Consider the following 18,812-nt stretch of genomic DNA (forward strand, 5'->3'; position numbering starts at 1 on the left):
AAGCCATTGTGGCAGTTTAATATACTCCAGTCACAACACCTCCGAGATGGAAGAAATGAACCTGAACAGGCCATTGGAAGCCTGAAATAAAACTGGCTGCATCAGAGGTGCCAAGCAAGATGGTCTGAGCTAAAGGGACTACAATGACGGGCAAAACGAAGGGTCACTAGCTTCACTAGAGCTCTATTCCCAAGAGCATAGGCGCAGTCACCCTACATGCTCTGCCTGGCGGATGGAGAGGGTCTGGTGGGTCAGAGCACTTGCTGATGTGTCAGGCAAGTAATGTGGTCATTGTGGTCCCTGCTTCTTCCTAGGGGCTTGGGAAGGCTTGGTGTTGTAAGGCTTGGCTGGCTTGTGGTTGAAGGGTCCTTTTTCCATTGGGGGATGATTCAGACACTGTGGCACTGAGCAACTTTTGCTTGGCTGAAGCAAGGGCCTTGCTTGACATATGGATGCAAAGGAAAGCAAGGCTCTGGCCATGCAGGAGACATCTCTCCCTGGAGGGGTGGAACACATTTCTGTTGCTCACTGCCCCAGTTTGATTTACTCTTCTTGAAGAGGATTTGTGAACTGAATGGAGCAGCTCCCTAGTACTTTTCTCTGCCTACAAACCTTTGCTCTGTGTTGCAGGTTTCCTTCCAAATGAGTCCCTGAGGTTCCTGCTGGCAGCTCCAGCAGTGTCCTGCAGAAGTGCCCTCTTGCTCCTGGTCCCAGCAGCCGAGGCCCCTCCAAACCTGCTTCTGCAATGGGTGGGTTGTAAGCACTGGTAAGACCTACGAGTCGTGTCACCTTCGCTGCTCTCTCCCTCTCTCGCGTTCTCTCTCTCTGTCCTTGTTCCTTCTTGCCCATTTATTTCTGTTCTCCATGTGCTCTGCTGTTCTGTCTCTGGGGTTTTCACTGTCAGGTAATGAGGAGCTGTGGGTCCAGTCAGTCTTGGAGATGCCGAAGAGACGAGACATCCTGGCTATCGTGCTGATAGTTCTGCCCTGGACACTACTAATCACCGTCTGGCACCAGAGCACCATTGCTCCACTGCTTGCAGTGCACAAGGGTGAGAGAAATCAAACCAGCCCATGCCAAGCCTGTGCATCCCTCCCTCGTCCTCATCTCCTCTCTCATTTCATTTCTCCATGGCAGCCATGCTCATCTCAGCTCCCAGTCCATGCTCATGCAGAAGCCTCTCCACTTCTGCTGTAGGAACAGCCCAGTGCTCACAGGGGTTCTTCAGAGACATCAAACGCCAAGCCATGGGATGTGCTTACTGCACTTGGAGAGCTCTTCATGGCCTAAATCCAGAATCAGAGTACTGAAGGAAGATGCTTTTCTTTGTTCCCTGATGATCCATAAGAGAGGAGCCCTTCCTGCTGGCCTTTGCAGCATTCTGCACACAAGTTAGTCCAGCACAAAAGCTGCAAAAAAAAACCAAAGAGGAGAGGAAACAAAGCTGCCACTTGAGACAGCTGCTCTGGGAGATTGAGGCAAAAAGCATTTTTTTTAAGTTCCCTCAGGAGAGCAGCAAGCTGGTGCTCTTGCACTTGAAGGAGAAGGCAAGAGCCAGCATCTCATCTGACTGGTGGAGTTACAATGCTATGAGAGAGTCAGCTTCCATGCTACCTTTCACGCAAAGCATTAGAGCTCTGGCCCAGGTCAGATGAATGCAGGAAGTTCTGGAGGATCCTCTCTGGCCAGAACGGTCCTCATTTTTATCCTTTCTTGGCATAGCAGCAATATCCAAGGGTGGTGAGAGCTCTTCGGGGCTTGAATAAGCCACGCTGCCTATTGTGGTCTTCATTCTTGGTTCTGCCCTTCTGCTGAGCACCAGGACAGGCAGGTCAGTCTGGGCAGTCTTGCCTGTAGGGAAGAAGGCCAGCTCATTTTCCCTCTCTGGTCCCTTTCTCTGGGAGATTCTCTCCTCTTTTCGTTTTAATGTTTACACCAATCCTCCACATTTGCTTATCCTTTTGCTGAACAGTCTGATGTGCAGTTAGAACTGTCAGAAGTTCAGTGTCTGTCCCAAGCAGCTTTACCTTTCTCCCTGGGGGACTGACAGCCACCCATGAGGCTTTGGGCAGTTCTTAAGGGGAGTATGACTGTGATCCCCTCTGGAAGGTGGGATAGCATTTCAGAGGTTGAGGGATCTACTGGTCTCTGAAACAGGACTTGAAAGACTATTAAGAGTACACTGTTTGTGTACCAGTTTAATTCAATGCCCTAAAAACTAGGAGCTCTTTTTTGTGAATGGCCACGGGCCCTGAAGTTACGGCACAGAGGCTGCTCCACTCTGACTCAGCCCTGAACTTACCGATGACCTTGGTAAGACACTTCCTCTGCCTCTGCTTCTCTGAGCCTCCAGTGAAAAATGAGTGGTGATAGAGACCAACCTGAAAGCTCTTGGGAGAAATCATTTTGTTCTTGTAATGTGTTTCCAAGATCCTTTGGTAGCAGGTGCTGAAAAAGAGATGTGCATCTATATGCTAGCAAGCACAGAACGGCAGTGCTTACACATGCCAGGATTTACAGCTGAGGGTTTGACCTGCAGGGGTTTGCAAAGTGTCTCAAGCACCGTCCTGGCTAATTACATTTGTGCCTGTGTCCAATGCATTTTGCAGATTTATTTTTGAATTGATTCCAGTGTTCTCTGCTTTCAGAGAGCTCTGCTATCTGATGCTGATGTCCTTTGCCTTATACAGGGCCTGTGCAGGATACCTTGTCCCTGTCCCCCTGCCTCAGATATACACCCTCCCTCCATCAGTGCCATGGAGTACGGTCTTCATTTGGTTCGGGGGTGGTATCAAAGTCCATGCTGCTGGAAGAATAACATGCTATGAAAAGAACATAGGTAGTACCCTGCTGGATCAGACATGATGTCTGTCTGTTCCTGTTCTTTCTCATCTGAAGCTCCTGGTAGTAGCTGGTTTTGCAAAATCTATGGCTCAAAGTATTATGTGCCCACTAGAGCGCAGCTGGCTTATATCCTGAGTGGATGTGCCCCTTCATCTCTGCCAGTTCCTAACTGGTATTCCTGCTGGTCTACGGTGGTATGAAAATGTGAAAGTCACACCCTGGAAAAGTGACAGGTGCATGACTATCTTTTTTTCCCTGAGCTGATTGTGAACAAGTCTCTCTTTGCAAGGATTTTGTATGTTTGCATCAGGGTATCTTATATATATGCTGTTCATTGTTCACATTTGCACTACTGAATAGGCTGTTGTGTTCAGAGATTGGTAGGGACTTTTTGAGGAGAGGTTAGTCAGAGGCAGGTGAAAGTCTCTGCAGGAAAAAGCCTACAATTACAGGCTTTAATTTCTACCATCCATTTCTGGATTTGAAGTGTGTCTTTCCACACTTCTCTCTGCCCTATCCCAGGCCTGTCAGGAGAGCAGAGGGGTACCGCAGTATCCTGGCCAGATGCTGCTGCTGAGGGATCTTCACTGACTCTGTATTTTCCACGAGTTAGTTCCGTGCCTCCTGGTCCAGGTGCTCCAGTGCCTGAGTGCAGAGCCATGAGTCCTGTCCCACTGAGCATTGGTTCTCAGAGCACTGGAGCTCTTCAGGAATGACAGATCATCAATCCATGTTGCTATTTTCTTTATCTAGATCTAATTGCTGTGCAAGCCTGTCTCTTCTGGGTGCCTTTTGAAGTTGCTTATTCTGAGCACTCAGCTGTCGTATTGTCCTGGGCTCTCAGGCCTTGTTTGGTGCTGGTTTTCTAACAGCCGGAACGTCTTTTCTCATGTGTGTTTGTCCCTGATTCCTTTATTTATTTGTGTACTGATTTATTAAAGCCTCCATCCGAGCTTTTTTCCTTTCCTCTGAAACCATGAGGGTGACCTGCTATTAGCAAGCAGCCTGCTGCCTCAGTCGGGGGATGTTAGAGGACTGAGTCCATGCGGCTTTTTCTTCTTTCTCATACCCTTGCTCAGATGATGGTGGTGACTCCCGGCGTGATCTCGCTGCAGGCTTGGACTCCAAGGAATACTGCTTGTCGGACCGGGACATTGTGGAGGTGGTGAGGACAGAATATGTTTATACCCGCCCACCCCCATGGTCAGACACCCTTCCCACCATCCACGTCATTACACCCACCTACAGCCGGCCCGTACAGAAGGCAGAGCTGACGCGCCTGGCCAACACCCTCCTACACGTGCCGAACCTGCACTGGATCCTGGTGGAGGACTCACAGCGGCGTACGCCTCTCATCACCCGGCTGCTGCGGGACACGGGGCTTAACTACACCCACCTCAATGTGGAGACGCCCCGCAACTACAAGCTGCGAGGAGACATGAGGGATCCCCGCATCCCCCGGGGGACCATGCAGAGGAACCTTGCCCTGAGATGGCTGAGAGAGACCTTTAACAAAAATAACAGCCAGCCTGGGATTGTTTACTTTGCGGATGATGATAACACCTACAGCCTGGAGCTCTTTGAGGAGGTAAGACCCTGCTGGGGGACCCCCATCTGGCTGAACACAGCAGATTAGCACGTGGGGTGTAAAAGACGCTGAGTACTGAGCTGAGGAGATGCTGTGTACATCTTCCTCTGAGCTCTGGATCAGTCTTGTTTGCAGTCCCACTGCAGCTGTCCTGAAGTTTTCTCTGGTGCTTGGTTACTGTGCTGCAAAGTGTGCGTTTCCCATTGTCAAAGGCATCCTGTGCGAAGTAACGGGAACCCCAGTTTATCCTGTGGCATGTGATCAGGAGGCAGATAGTTTTTACTGTAAAGGAAGCTAATGAGGAGCTGCCTTCCCCTGTGGGGAGCTGGAATATCGCCTACTCTCCGACGTGCCTGTGCAGAAGCACGTGCCTAGCAAAAGAAACCTGACCCATCCTCCTTCCCTGCCCCCACTGGAGGAGGTTGCCAGCTAGTTCCTGATCTAATGTTATCCACCTTTCTTCTCCACCACCCCTATGTATTGCACTCGGCTGTCTGTTAATTCATGTTTGTTCTTGTTTAAGGAGTCCCTGGGGTTTCCCTGCCTTGCTTGCTGTTTGCATTTGTTTGCTCTCATCCCAGAGTATCCATTGGTTAAATTCTGTTAGCTGTGAAGAGCCTGGCACCGGCTCTGCACAGATCCCCAGCTGAGTGCCCTTTCAGAGTTACACCTGAATGGTGTGAGCACAGTCGCGGCACTTGCAGGACATCTTGTTCAGACATTCTTTGTGCGGTTGTCTCTAGGTTGCCACACATGCAAGGAGCAAGCTTGCTTCTCCGCCCAGAAAAGCAAAGCCTTTCATGCACTGCCATGGAGTGGGCTGTCTCTCTGCTGGCAGATGTGTGTAGCACTCCCCTCTGGAGCTCTTCTTCTTGCAGCATCAAGGGACAGATGTTGTAAGTGATGGGGCTGAGATCTCAGCCTGGAAGTCTGCAGCTCCAGGAACTGGGATGGCAGGCTGAATTTCAGCATGTCCTGATAATCTTGTCAGGCTTGAGCAGGGAAAAGTTCCCATGTGCTTTCCCACCTTTGCTGTTTGTTCCACTCCTACTGGAGCCTTTCCCTGTCTGCAGGTTTGCAGTGGTCTTACAGTGCCAGGTACACTGTACCTCACTTGGCTTCCAGCTCAGAAATTACCTGTTCCCTTGCCCTCCTGAGGCTGAGCTCTTGCAGCAAGGGACAAGAAAGGAGGATTGCTTCCTTCCTGACCAGTTGCCAGTTTTCATACCAAGAATCTCCTATTTATTTGCTCCATACATGCCCCCTTTCCCTTCCCTGGTGGCTTTCACTTTAGCTTGGATAGCCACGCTTTTAAAGCTGAAAGCAAACTCGGACTGAACGTCTTTCTTCCACAGTCCCCTTTGAGGCTGGTTCTGGCAGCATTCAGAGACAGACATGACACATTAATAAAGCAGAAAGTGTTCCTTCGTTCACCCATGTGCTTTGCTCACAGAATTGTCTCCTCTCTGATACGTAGCTGCAGTTAAGGTCACATGGAGCCAATGAAATGTGCTGTGAAATGCAGAAGACATGCACTATTGTTCCCTGTGGACAGGGGCTGCCTTTAGCATGTGTATAATGCAGAAGGGCAAGTGCCAGAGCTCTTCTGGTCTCATTCGCAGTAATTAGCAGTGATGAAATTAGCTCTGGGAGATCCCTGATCTAAGAGACTGGGCCGAGAGCAGAATGTGAGGCGGCGCCTGCCAGCAGAGCAGGACAGGGTGCTGGGGGGTCAGTGGGCAGACTGGCATTCAAAGCATCTGCGTTGGCAAGTGCAGGCACTGAAGTGTCCCCTGACGGCTCCTATCTGTTTCTGTTGACTCCACAGGGAGTAGAGGCATCCAGTGTTGTTCCGCTGGGTAGCAGGAGCAGCTACAAAGCACCGTCCTGCACGCTGAGAGTTTCTAGAGAGGCTGCACTTCTCAGCTGTCCCTGAGGTTGTGGGCTACAGCTGCAGTGTCTCACTCTAAAGATGCTTTTAGCCTTTCTGTGGCTCATAGGTTGAGATTGCAGCTCAAACTCCTTAGCTTTCAGAGAAGGCACCTTTCTTCCTAGATACGCCATTCCTGCGTTTCCAGGTGGCCTTGGACAAGGTGCTTCCCTCCTCTGTGTCCTGATTTCCCCAGCTGTCCATGTGGAGGACTGATGCCCCACAGCTCTAAAGACTTTTGGACAGAAAACCACTCTTAAATCTCAGTTATGTTTATTATTGGCAGCTTTGGTTTTAGTGCTGAACTGGTGCCTGGTTCCATGGCTATCCATTACTATTGCTATTGTTAGTTGCCACTTTCCAAAGCACTTTGCTTCTACATCTCCAGGATGTGCATCCTTGTACAGGTGAGTAATGAGTTCTGCGGCTGGGTCCAAGCTGCAGAGGGTGTCTGGGAGCATAACCCAGGCTCCTAGCACTAGGCTTCGTGCTGAAGCTCAGGGACGTTCTGGGAGGACAGAAGGACAGAGAGCAAGGGGAAGTCATTCTGCCGGGGTGCCGGTTTGTGTTGGAAGTCGCATGCAGCCAATCCTTCTGTGTGCACCCACCATACCCTTCTCTTTCCTTGCCTCCAGATGCGCAGCACCAGAAAGGTGTCAGTGTGGCCAGTAGCCTTCGTCGGTGGCTTGCGCTATGAGTCACCCAAAGTGAACGCTGCAGGGAAGGTCTACGGCTGGAAAACCGTGTTCGATCCCCATCGCCCCTTTGCGATAGACATGGCGGGCTTTGCTGTGAACCTCAGACTGATTCTCCAGCGATCTCAGGCTTACTTCAAACTGCGAGGAGTGAAGGGAGGCTACCAAGAGAGCAGCCTGCTTCGGGAACTAGTGACCTTGAATGACCTTGAGCCAAAAGCTGCCAATTGCACTAAGGTACAGTCTTTTCCTCACACACATATGGGTTGTAAGGATTCACAGGTAGGGGAAAGCCCATTCAACCCCATCACTCAGAAATACAGTCTTCTCTCCGCTGTAACTGTTCCTCTTACATTACCTCTAGAAAATATCCTTATTATTTTCCAAATGGGCTTATCTGTGGCCTTGCTAATCCCCTGGAGCAGGGAATTCCATAGGTGAAATGTATGTTTGTTGCTTTATGTGAATTCCTGAGAGGGGGCTTTTGCATACTGGTACTCCTGTGATAAGCTAGCATCACATGAGATTTGGCACTCTGGAACCCGTCTGAACTGTAACCCAGGAGTACCAGCCACGGTGTTTCCTGGCTGCACCAGGACTGTTCACACAATCGCTGCCTTATTGCGAAGTTTCCTTCTCCCTCTTAACTGCTGTGCAGTATCGCTGTAGTTGTCCACAATAATCTGGATCTTTCTGTGTCAGAGATAATGTAAAAATGTTCTAATGCCTGGAATATTTCTCTGAGCTCTTTGAGGCTTCCAGGAAGCTTCATTCTGGGGGGGGGTTTACTGCTGTCAAATGACTGCTAATTATGTGACTGTACATGGGCCTAGGAGCCACCCGGTCACGGAGCAGGACCCCTATGTGCTAAATAACATAGAAACTCAGAACACAGTGATGGTTCTTGCCCTAAAGACTTCCCAGTCTAAGATGAGAGACAACAGATGGATATCTATCTGGAATGACAAGGGAGCATGCGAGAGACAATGAGACAACGCTGGTTAGTGTGACAGGCATCAATCATAGAACATCAGCAATAGTGTTGCTGTCAAGTGCTTTTGAAAGCTTTGTGTGTGGGTCCACTGAGCACTGCAGGTGTGGAGGGGTCCCCTCTGAGATCACAGACCCCTGTGTAGCACTCTCATGCCTTTGTCTGTAATAGGCACCACCCAGTCTGATTTAGGGAGTCTTTATTGCTTAATTGTCCCAGGAGGATTATCCTTTTTTTGCAAATAAGCTGTTACTGCCAACAGACCCAGTGTTGGATCCAGGTCTCCATCCCTTTTTGGGATAGGAAAAATTTTTGAATAATACACTTTGTCTCTGCTTTTCATCTGCATGACTCCACAGCCCCCAGCCACATCAAAAACAAGGATCTCAATGTTCAGCAGTGCTCAGGCAAGGAGTCCAGGAGTAAGAAAGAGGAGCTGAGGGGAAGGAGCAAATTTTTTTATTGTCTGATACCTGCCGTGCCTCATTTTTTAAATCTACATGTCTATGGTTATGGCTGTCCAGCACTGGGGTAAATAACACAGATGGTTTCCCAAGGGTGGGAAAAGAGATTGGATTAAAAGTAGATCTCTGTTCTCGGGCGCTGCGTGCCCTACTAGCTGAAAAGAAAGGACTGGCTGGAAATAAGTGTGTTTCCAATAGGCCAAGGAAGATGCACAGGTTGCTTTTAGTCTGGTGTACAGAAGATTAGGGCTGTTTACTCCTTGACCAGTTATGCAATCTTTGGTATATTGTCCCTGCTGTAAATAACTATTGGAAAGAAGCTGTGTTAAAAGGCTGGGGATAGGAAGTGACAGTTGTGGAGGAACACATGGAGAAAGGAGAGGGAGGAAAAGGTTGGTTCCAGGCAGGAGGAAAAAAATGATGCTGTCAGACAGGCTACTGTGTCAGTGCTGTCACGCAAGAGCTGCAAGTCAGAGATGGAGAAGAAGCAGGAATTGCTGGCCAGGATTTGAAGCAGACTGCATTTCTTTTTTTGGCTAGGCTGTAGGGATCTTACAAGGGTCCTTGTTGTGAACTGAATGCTGTCTGCTCCTGGCAAACTCTGAGTGCAGCTTTGCAGGCTGAGCTTTGCCTTTCTGCTTTTAGCTGATGCCAGCAGCCTCCATTTCCCAATTGCTGTTTTGCTCACCTGTTTGAAGAGGAGGAGAGTCCAGACAAGCAGCAGAGAAGGACAAAAGTAGGCTGTGGTCTGGGGTCCTCTTGCCCTGAAATCAAAGCACAGAATTCTTTCTCATTGTGCTAGTGTGCTCCCAGCAGTTGTCGTGATTTGCTTCTGTTAAGCATAACCATACTCCTGCTTTGCAGTGAGATTTACATTAAAAATTACTGTGTGCTCAGATACAGTCATTAAGGACGGATCAGAGAAGTATGTAAAATAAGCATAGACATCTGTTCTCAAGAAATGCTGCCTTCCCTGTGTGCAGTGCTGATATTTGTAATATTTATCAGAATTCAACCCACAAATGCACGCTTCTGCAAAAAGCTTAAGCTTTTGCCAAAGACATATATCCTGCTTATTCTCTTTGATTTGGGAACAGCCCAAAATGAAGGAGAAAATTAAGGAAGTCAGTATTAATTGCTGAGGAGAAAGGAGAGAGTTATCCCTCCTTATCAAGAGGGAAGGGTTGGTTTATACTGGAGTTGTAAGAAAACAAGGCTTTGCAAGCATGCTATGTATTTCTGTGTTCTGCTGCTTCTGCATTTCCCTACGCACACCCCAAAGCAAATCATGCTCTTTTCAATCCACTGACACAGGATAGAGGTCTGAGATTCTGTATTCCCATAAGGTAGGTGTAACTGGAACATATTTTGCTCTGCATTTTCTGTTAACGCCTGACGAAACAAGCTGCAGTGTGCTCAACCAGGGAACCCTTAAAGGACAGCGACTTCGAGTGGCCCCAGCTATTGAAGAAACCTCAGCTTGGGCTGGCGCAAGAGAGCAGACCAAAAAATACAAGGTCACTGGAAATGAGGCTGCTCCTGGAGCCGCTTGTATCTCCAGGGAGATAGGCATAGGTACGTTTCGTTGGGTGAGACAGGCTTTTGTGCACTCAGGTGGTCTTGGTAGCAATTCACTGGGATTGAAGCGGTGGCTAAAAGTAGTCATTCCTGCTCTCTCCTTATCTCTTGGCTGAGTCAGATCTGAGATTAAATCTGCGGGTTAGCAGCTCGGTGTTTAGGTGGATGTTGTGAAAGGGAACCAGCTGGCAGCTTTGCGCTGGCCTGGGATCGGCTGTCTCTGAGCCTTACAGGCAAGGCGCGTGTGGACGCTGTTAAAGGCCACAGTCGGTACAACCAGTTGCTCTCAGACACCGGCCAGAGAACAGGGAGCAGAGAGAGCTCTCCCAGCGGTACCTGAACCACACACCAACACTGTGGCTACCGTGGGTCTTGGAACTGGCTCTGCGAGGGGAGTGAATCCTTGTGCATATGGAGGAGACCAAGCTTTTGGGCCCAGCAGCAGCCAAGAAATTGCACACCAAAAGGAAACCAGAACTGGCTGCTTTATGGTATCACAGATCTAAAACAGCTAAAACTGGCGCAGAGTGGGCAGGGGAGAGGGAAAATGTCAGCCTAAGGCAAGAAGGCTTGAAAAGGAGTACTTCGCTTCCTCCTGATTTTATCCTGTGGTGCTACAGACCGCAGGCAGGGGAATCAGCTTCGTGAGCTCTTTATATTCCTTGCCTTTCAGGGACTGAGCAGCAGGGTACCGATGGAGCAGACCTGTCTTCTTTTGGGTTAGATTGTTCCTGAGACTGGGCTCCTCTTTTCGTGTGGGTTTGTGACCAGTGATTTGCAGTGAGCATTCAGTATCCTGGCTGCTACGTGACAGCACTTCGTTGATTAAGCTTCATGTGCACAGTGAAGACACCAGTGCTGGAGCTGTTGATTTTTACGACATACATGCAGAACTTGGAGGGTTCTTTTGGCCTTGTCTTGTCCTGATTAGTCACCAGAGCTGCTGTGGCAATGCCATCACCTGTACCACAACACAAAGCTGGAATTTACGTCAGAGTAGTTAGGGTTTTGCAGCACTTTCTGCCTGCATGCTCCATGGTGGACCTTCAGATCTGTGCTGCAACTGCAATAGCTCAAATTAGACCGCTCTAACCCTTTCTTCTCTTGTAGCCTTGTATGTTTTGCCTATAATATCCATCACAAAGCACAGATCTTCAAGTTGGTGTAACTGCACAGTTGAAGATAGCTGTTTGAGCTCTGGCTCTTTTAATAGCAGTGGCCACTATTCTCCTGACATATGAGAAAACCAAGAGTTATAGGGAGAAGCAATCTTTATTTTTTATACCAATGGATGTGCTTTTGTGAGAAGAGGGCCTCCACAATGCCTAAGAGAGCCTGCAGAAATTTGGTTTAGCACAAGCTGAGAAGAAGCAAATCTGTTGTTTCAGCTTGGTGTTTCTTTTTCTTCACATTGTGCAGCCTCCATTTCAAATAACAATTATTGAAACCCTCCACAGAGGGTCTGTGTGCTTGAAATCCTGTGACTCCCTCCAACTCTAGGTCGACTTGCCTGTTTGCTTTTTAATTTCCTGTTAGAAGACAATGAAGAAGTCTGCTATGGAGGTGAATCTTTGTAATCTCTTAGACCTGTTTTGAGTCCTGTGATTCTGAATGGCGAGGCTGTAAATGATTGGAACTCTTTTGCAGTAGCAGAGATTTTTAAAGGGGACTCTCTCAGGGGACTTACATGAAACCAATGTTCAGGGGAAGTCAGGCACCTGGTCCCCCTCACTGTTTACTCCTTTGCAAGCTGTACTTTTTGCACAAGCCAAAGCTTCCCTGAGGCATAAAACAAACACACTGCTTGTGGAAAAAATCAAGCAATTGGCTGAGAGGAAAAGCGGGTGTTTCTGTACTAAATGGTGATCTCCCTCCCACATTACAGAACACAGCATGAAAAATGGTAGAAGCTGCTGTATCAAGCTGCAAACTGAAAATTGGTCCATTTTAAATTAATGTAACTGTCTTTTGGGGGACTTGTAACAATGCAAAAGTGGGATCCAGTTTAAAGAAAAGCTACTAATTTGTAGTTGTGGTCTTCTGTTTATGGAGTATGTGGTTAGAGTTGTTTAAGTGTGAGTCCTATTCCTGGCAGAGTGCAACCCTTGGCCATCAGCAGGGTTGAGTGTTTGTGTGTCAGAAGTGGAAAGAGCTCTTACCTGCTCCCGCTTGAAAGCAGAATTGGCTACAAGATTTTTCTAGCACCTGGGCTGCCTTAAGGTTTATACATTCTGTTTGTTGGATGAGGAGTCCGTAACTGATGCTTGCATAGCGCTGAGCCACTCGTACAGACCTGTTTGGTTTTGCCTTTTCATAGGAAAGTAACGCAGTAATTGCAGCAGCGTTGCTGCAGTGGGTGAGCAGGACTACAATAAAGGCTAACTTTGATGAGCGGGCTCTGAAGTGGTTGCGGGGGAGCGATGAAATGTTTTTTTGGACCCACTCCAGACAGCAGTTGGTCTCTACTGCCTTAGTATTAGCAGGTGAGATTTAAGCCCTGCACAGGAGGTGACTGCTCACATCAGAGAAAAATTTGGTCAAACAGCTTCTTGGGAAGGTGAGGGTGCTCCTGTTTAACCACAAGGGTTTGAAAAGTGCTTTGTTCATCCTTTAGAAACAGAACATGCCCTCGTTTTTCAGAAAAGCAGGGACTGGGTATGAAATGGTTTGCAGATACTTGGATTAAATGTGCAGAGTATTGTCATAGCAACAAGAGGGAAACCCCCGCAAGGTAGGAAATATCAACGCGAACAGGTGAAGGGAAACAGGAAACTGGAGCTTTGAAGGGATGAAGCTGCTCCCAGCAATCCAGGTTCTAGGAGCAAAGCAATAAGTATAATTGAGTCTAGTGAGGACAGAGTATTTTAAACAGCTTCCAGAACTGCCTGTGCCAGCAGTATAGCACAGCTACTAGAAACTATTTACCTGTAATACTTCCCCCCCAAATGTTAGACCACCTCTTCAATTTGTATTTTTTCCAGTACTCCTCCACAGATGTTGATCTATATTAAACTTTGCTGCCAACACTGAGCAAAGCTTTTAGTAGAAGCTTCAGTTCTGTTTTAAGCAAGTTGGAGAGGGGCTGTAAAGTAATGCAGTGTATTGTACCTGGTACAGAATAGTGCATGGCAGCATAGGGCCAGCATTTCAAAGGAAATATGTATGGGGCTTTTGAGGTCATACGGTAGTCTAATGCTAGCTGGGTTACGAAAGGTCTGTGTACAGCCCAGAGCATGTGGGAGGAAGGGAGCGTTCTGTAACCAGCTCTTGGATCTTGCAGCTCTGAGACAGCAGAGGTTGCAACAAAACTGGAGCAGCAGTAAGTACTTCTTAGATCAGTGTCACTCCCACATCTTTTTAGGGCCTTGAAAGAATTTAAAGGTGAAAAAGAAGTGATAGTGAGGTTAGGGAGCAGACTAATGTCTTCTCCCCAAAAATGGATTTTCAGAGATGCACTGAAAAATTCATTTTAGTATGTCACACAACCAAAGGCAGTGGTGACTACTGGAACAGCTGGTGGTATTCAGTATAACTGCCTCTTCCCTCTAATGCAGGAGTCATGATGTGGCCTGAAGTGGCAAGAATTTGCATTTCCACTCTGAGCCTAGCAAGTGACTCCACACTGGCCAAGGATGTAGTAACACGATAACCAAGAACCAGAGTAAGGAACTTGGTCTATGGGGAAACATGTATGTGATTGTCAGGTTATGAAGGAACTGCCTTACACTGTTGAAAACATTGACGAGCCTTTCGAGGAAGATGGTTGATAACTACATGGAAGGAGCAGGTTAATGTCCCACGACAGAACACTGTAAAATGGGTAATTTCTGTGCACTGTGCATTTTGGATAGCAGTAGGCTTGCCTAAATGAAGTTTTATGCCAACCTCCTTTCAGCTGTGAATGCACCATTAGGCTCCAGGGTAGATGGTTAAATTGCACTATTGATTTAATGTGCAAGAATATTTGTTAGTGCAGTGAAGAGGTGCAGCTAATGACTTCTTTTGGCTCCTTCAGATTTTAGTCTGGCATACGAGGACAGAAAAGCCTGTGCTGGTGAATGAGGGGAAGAAAGGATTCACAGATCCCAATGTGGAAATCTGACCCTGCGGGGCTGAATGGAGACCAACACCAGGTAAGAGCTCATATTTTTGAACGGTGATGAGAAGCAACAGTAAAAAAGGAAAATACTAGACAATGACAGGAAATAAGAGCTCCTTTAAATGTGCTTTTTAATTTCCATTTTTCACACCTCTGACTTTCCCTTACTGCAAAACTTCTTGAGGCCATTAGTTAATCTTTTTTATCTTTAGACAAGCTCTTAAAAGGGTAAATACCTGGTGAGAAGGTGGGGGAACAGGGAGTGAGAGCTTAGGCAGAAGTGGCATTGTTAAAAAAACAAACCCTGGTCTAAACAAGAAGGTTACCTTATTAACTGTACTAATCTAGCTAAAGCACAAGGGTGAGGGATGTGGATTCAACCACCTGCAAACACCTGAGGAAAGCTAAGGCAATATCAGTGAAAGCATTTTTAAGTCGGGCAGAAGCTTTCACTAAGAGATTTAATTTATATCCACATCAAAGCCACACAAAATCAGTGACAAGTACGGGAGGGTGTGGATTAAACCCCACATGAGGTATTTGTTTACCTAAGGTGAGCATGTAGTTTCTCCTTCAGTGGAAAGGAGGAAAGAACACACACATTGATGGCTGACTTTCTGCTCATTTGTTCATGTCCTGGCTTCCCACCTTTAATTACCTGGGCATCCTGGTGCGTTTAGTCTTCTGTATTTTGAGAGTGCACTCTGCAGCTGGTTTGCTAGAGTGAAGGATGGGCTATTCGCTCATATCTGCATCCAGACTATGTTGCCTCTCTTCATTATTATGGGGGAAAACAGTAAATGCACAACTCCCTTTAACTGGAGTGTAGAACCAGGCCTGGAGGGGAGAGAAGGTTGCTGCTTGTTTTCTTTTCCTCTCGAATACAGAGAAGTAAGAGCAGCAAAGGAAAGGGGTAGATTTGCTCAGCAGCGGTATATTTTTAACAGTAACGAGCTCTTATACCACATTCCTTCGGGCTAACTGGATGGAGCCCTGCCTGCTGCAGTGGCCTGCCTTTGCAGCCCGTTGGCAGGACAGTAGAGGAAAGCCTGTACTGCATATCTGCACTATATATAGCAGCTTTGCAGAGAGGCCATAGCTCTTCAGCGCTGTCACAACTGCTTTTCACCAACACCCAGTTGCCTAGCAGCAGTACTCACAGATCTGCAATCTGAGATGGGTTTTGGGATAGTTCCAAGGGGTGGCAGCTAACTGCAGCGAGGCAGAAGGGTAATATACATGCTGGTTGTGTCTCTGTTGCAGATTTCTTCATGCACAGCCTGCAAGGTTCCTCTCCACGGCACACAACCAGCCAGACGTGCAGTAGCCAGGACCTCTGCTGACTTCCAAGAGTTTTAGCGTACTGAAAACAAGCAACGCTGCATACATAAACGACCCAAATTCCCCTGCCCTTCCTCCTGGACTCTGAGCAGAACCAGATGCTCTGGAGGTGGAGAAAAAGCACAGAAAATACAGGACTGACACCAACTTCAGTACAAGACCAGCTGCCTCGCGAGATGCTCGGTTTGGGAGAAGTGCATGCAAGGCATGATGCACTGAAGACACAGCCCAGTTGGAATGGTAGTCTAGACTGAGGGGGCTGTTTTACAGGACCTGAAAGCAAGGGTGAGAATGCCCACAGGAGCGTGTTGGCCCCTGATGACTTGTTTTTCCCGAGACACACGTACCTTGTGGCTATGTGTGCAACAGCCTAAGCAGCTCTCTGTTCATGGAGGGGACAGCTGCCTTCTGAGATGGCACCTTAGCCCTTAATTTTAAACCTACTTTAATCAGTGTTTATTACGCTGCACAAGACAGGAAGGTTTTGGGGGAGGGTGAAAAGCAAGGCAGGTTAGAACAAACCCATCAAGTATCTCGGTTCTCTTTGTATTCCCTCTCCTTTCCCTTCATTAGTTTCATGGTTTGGAGGGCACTCTGACAGACCTCTATGTTCCTGGATGGAGTTATGTTTACAGCATGTGGTTCTCTATTCATCCATGCTAAAATAATTGGAAGTGGGTTTTAATGAGATTGCTGCAGCCATACACCGTCATACTTCATCCAGGCTCAGATCTTGGTTCTGTTTAGCTCTAATTTGGTTCACATGAGCATTAGGTGTGGGATTCTCTGAAGGGTGCTCCTACAATAAAGCCAAATTTCCACTCTTAAAAAATAAAGTGCTTAAAACTAGGGATTGAATGATAAAAGCTGGTTTTAGTGCATTTACCATTCTACTGGAATATATCCTTCAGTCCTAGCCCCTTTTTCAGGGCCATGCCATGCTACTGCAGAGGTACTGGCATGAAAAGCCACGCCGGAGCAGTTGGAGAGTTAACTTCTGATGGATAGAGCAGCACCCTTGTAAAGGGGATCCTGTGCTTAGTGCTCTGTTTCTTCAGCACCTGGCTTGAGGTAGGTTGAAAAACTATCTATGTAGAACATTAGTCGCCTCTTCCCTGTTCTGTAACATCAAAGGACCCGAGATAGCATTGACGAAAGGGTGTTTTCTGATGAAACTGTATTTTGCTTCTCAGTGAGAGACACAGGACTGAGCAATGCAGAAGAGGAACCTGGGTGCTACTACCTTGGTTGACTCTCTATTTGAGATTGACAAACTTGCTGAGGAAGAAATTGAGGTACAACATACCCCTTCTCCCCACCTCTAGCCCCTTTTAAAAAACTCCAAATTTACCCCCCCTTCATAGTTGTTGTCAAACCTTTGATCAACCCCCACTGTCCCAATTCTTTCAAAAAGGTCTGAAGCACAATTTTACCTTTGAATTGAGGGAAAATGTAATCCTGGAAATAGACTTGGTTATTTTTAGCCCTAACACATAGAACTATTAAAATGCTATAGATTTGATTGTTAGCTTCACAGTGCAGAAGTCTCCCCTTGGACTAATGACATTGTGTATTGCCTAATATTTAAAATGAAGTTTTTTTTTTGTAAGTTATTTTCTCCCACTGTATATCAAAACCATTGGGGAAAAGTTGCATTCTTTAGTTCCCAGTCATAGAAGCCTGGCTACGTAGCCTTTGCAAAAATGTTCCTTTAGAGGCAGTGGCTGAAGCGCTACTTGGATAGAAAGCATTTTATGCTACTGGCCGCTGGCAGCTCTACGGCAACAGGCATTGCTATCTTGTATTAAAACGGTAGCTCTCTGCACTCAAGCAGATTTATTCTGTTATTGTACTAGCCTTCCAAGTTCACTTCAGTCTGCAAACCCTAGAGTGGAAAGAGACATTTTTAAAGGACTACAATGTTTTCATAACACTTAAATAGTTTCCAGCTGATGTCCTCTCCTAGCTGCATGTTTTGTTTCACTGATCTTAATTCCAGTCCCTGCTGGGTTGCAACCTTCCCTCCTTGGAAGGAAATAACTTCCAGAAAAATGCAAAGGATTGAGTCCTGAACACAAACCCTGCATATACGCTCCACTCTCCTCAAAGTTGGTCACAGAAACCTGGGCCCTTCCAACTTGCACAGAGGCTACCGTGGTCCTCAGGAGCACAGATACGTACGTTCAGTAAGACCAGCTCTGGCCAGGATGGAGTGTATTACAGCTGCACTGTCTGTTCTCAGTTTTAAACAAATTGTATTTAAATTTGTTAAATAAAATTATGGTTTCTAAGAGCCAGAATACCCCAAAACTCCATTATCAGAGACAGTGCACATGTTTGGTGTTTCTTTCATAGCCTGAATCCTCTGGTTACTGGAACAGAAAGCAGGGGCTGAGTGACTTCGCGGAGATTCTGAACAGATTTGCAGCTTGAATTTGATCTCTTCCTCTCCCTAAAGAGATGGCAGCTCCTCAGTGACTGCGGAGCTGGTGAGTTAAAAAAAACACATCATGTTTTCCTAAATCCTCTGTTTCTGTTTTGAGGGACAAAAAGAAAAAAAGAAAACAGAACTCAAGATCCCAAGATTTCATAGCAGGTTTAACCACAAAGTGCAGATGTGCTCTCCCATTTGCAACTATGTATGCAACCCCTTTACTTCTATTCCAACCAAAATCTGATCCCTGCTCATTTTACAAGGGAGAATGTCATCTTTAGGTAATTCACAGTCAGAGCAGGGGTGGAGGGATGACTGGAAGACTAGCTTGTCCTTTTCTCCTCCTTGGAAGTTCGCATTCCTGCCTGGCCTGAAACATAATGATGTATTTGATAGAGGACAAAACACATTTCACGTTTTAAAACTTTTTTTTTTCCTTTTTGAGAGAGAGAGACAACCTTCATAGTCAAACTTAGTGGGAAAAAAAGCCCGAATTAAAGTCATTTGACAACCAACTTGGCTTCCAACAAGTGAACAAGTAATGGCCTCTTTGCAGAGTGTGTTGCTAATTTCTCCCTGGAAGCACAACAATATGGTTTTCCACACCTGGTTACTCACACGTTGACCAACTATTTTCTCACTATCTAATTATAAAAATGAGGAGGCCAGTAATAACACATTTTAAAAGTCACTGGAGAGCTGAGCTCAGTTTTCAGTTCACATGGCTTCAGTTCTTTCTCTCTCTCTCTCTCTCTCTCTCTCTCTCTCTCTCTCTCTCTCTTTCCCCCCCACCCGCCCCTGCCTCCAGCACCTTTTTACTCCCCCACATTCACCAGACGGTCCATAAC

The 18,812-nt window shown here is 47.0% G+C and overlaps 1 protein-coding gene across 3 annotated transcripts; it reads left to right on the forward strand.

Annotated features, from left to right (window-relative positions):
• Nucleotides 1–924: 924 nt before the first annotated feature.
• Nucleotides 925–14,192, forward strand: B3GAT1 (beta-1,3-glucuronyltransferase 1; the record flags this gene model as incomplete). Of its 3 annotated transcripts, none has more annotated exons than XM_082009913.1 (4): nucleotides 925–1,051; nucleotides 3,924–4,432; nucleotides 6,998–7,294; nucleotides 14,106–14,192. In XM_082009913.1, the coding sequence occupies 4 exons, from the start codon at nucleotides 940–942 to the stop codon at nucleotides 14,190–14,192; spliced, it is 1,005 nt and encodes a 334-aa protein (XP_081866039.1). The 3 variants fall into 3 exon arrangements, with proteins under 3 accessions (XP_081866039.1, XP_081866040.1, XP_081866041.1); XM_082009914.1 differs by lacking the exon at nucleotides 925–1,051 and having other exon boundaries at nucleotides 3,924–4,009; nucleotides 4,093–4,432; XM_082009915.1 differs by lacking the exon at nucleotides 925–1,051 and having other exon boundaries at nucleotides 3,924–4,006; nucleotides 4,093–4,432.
• Nucleotides 14,193–18,812: the final 4,620 nt, after the last annotated feature.

The sequence above is a fragment of the Phaethon aethereus genome (genome assembly GCF_964289735.1).
Source record: "Phaethon aethereus genome assembly, chromosome: 23".
Taxonomy (NCBI): Eukaryota; Metazoa; Chordata; class Aves; order Phaethontiformes; family Phaethontidae; genus Phaethon; species Phaethon aethereus.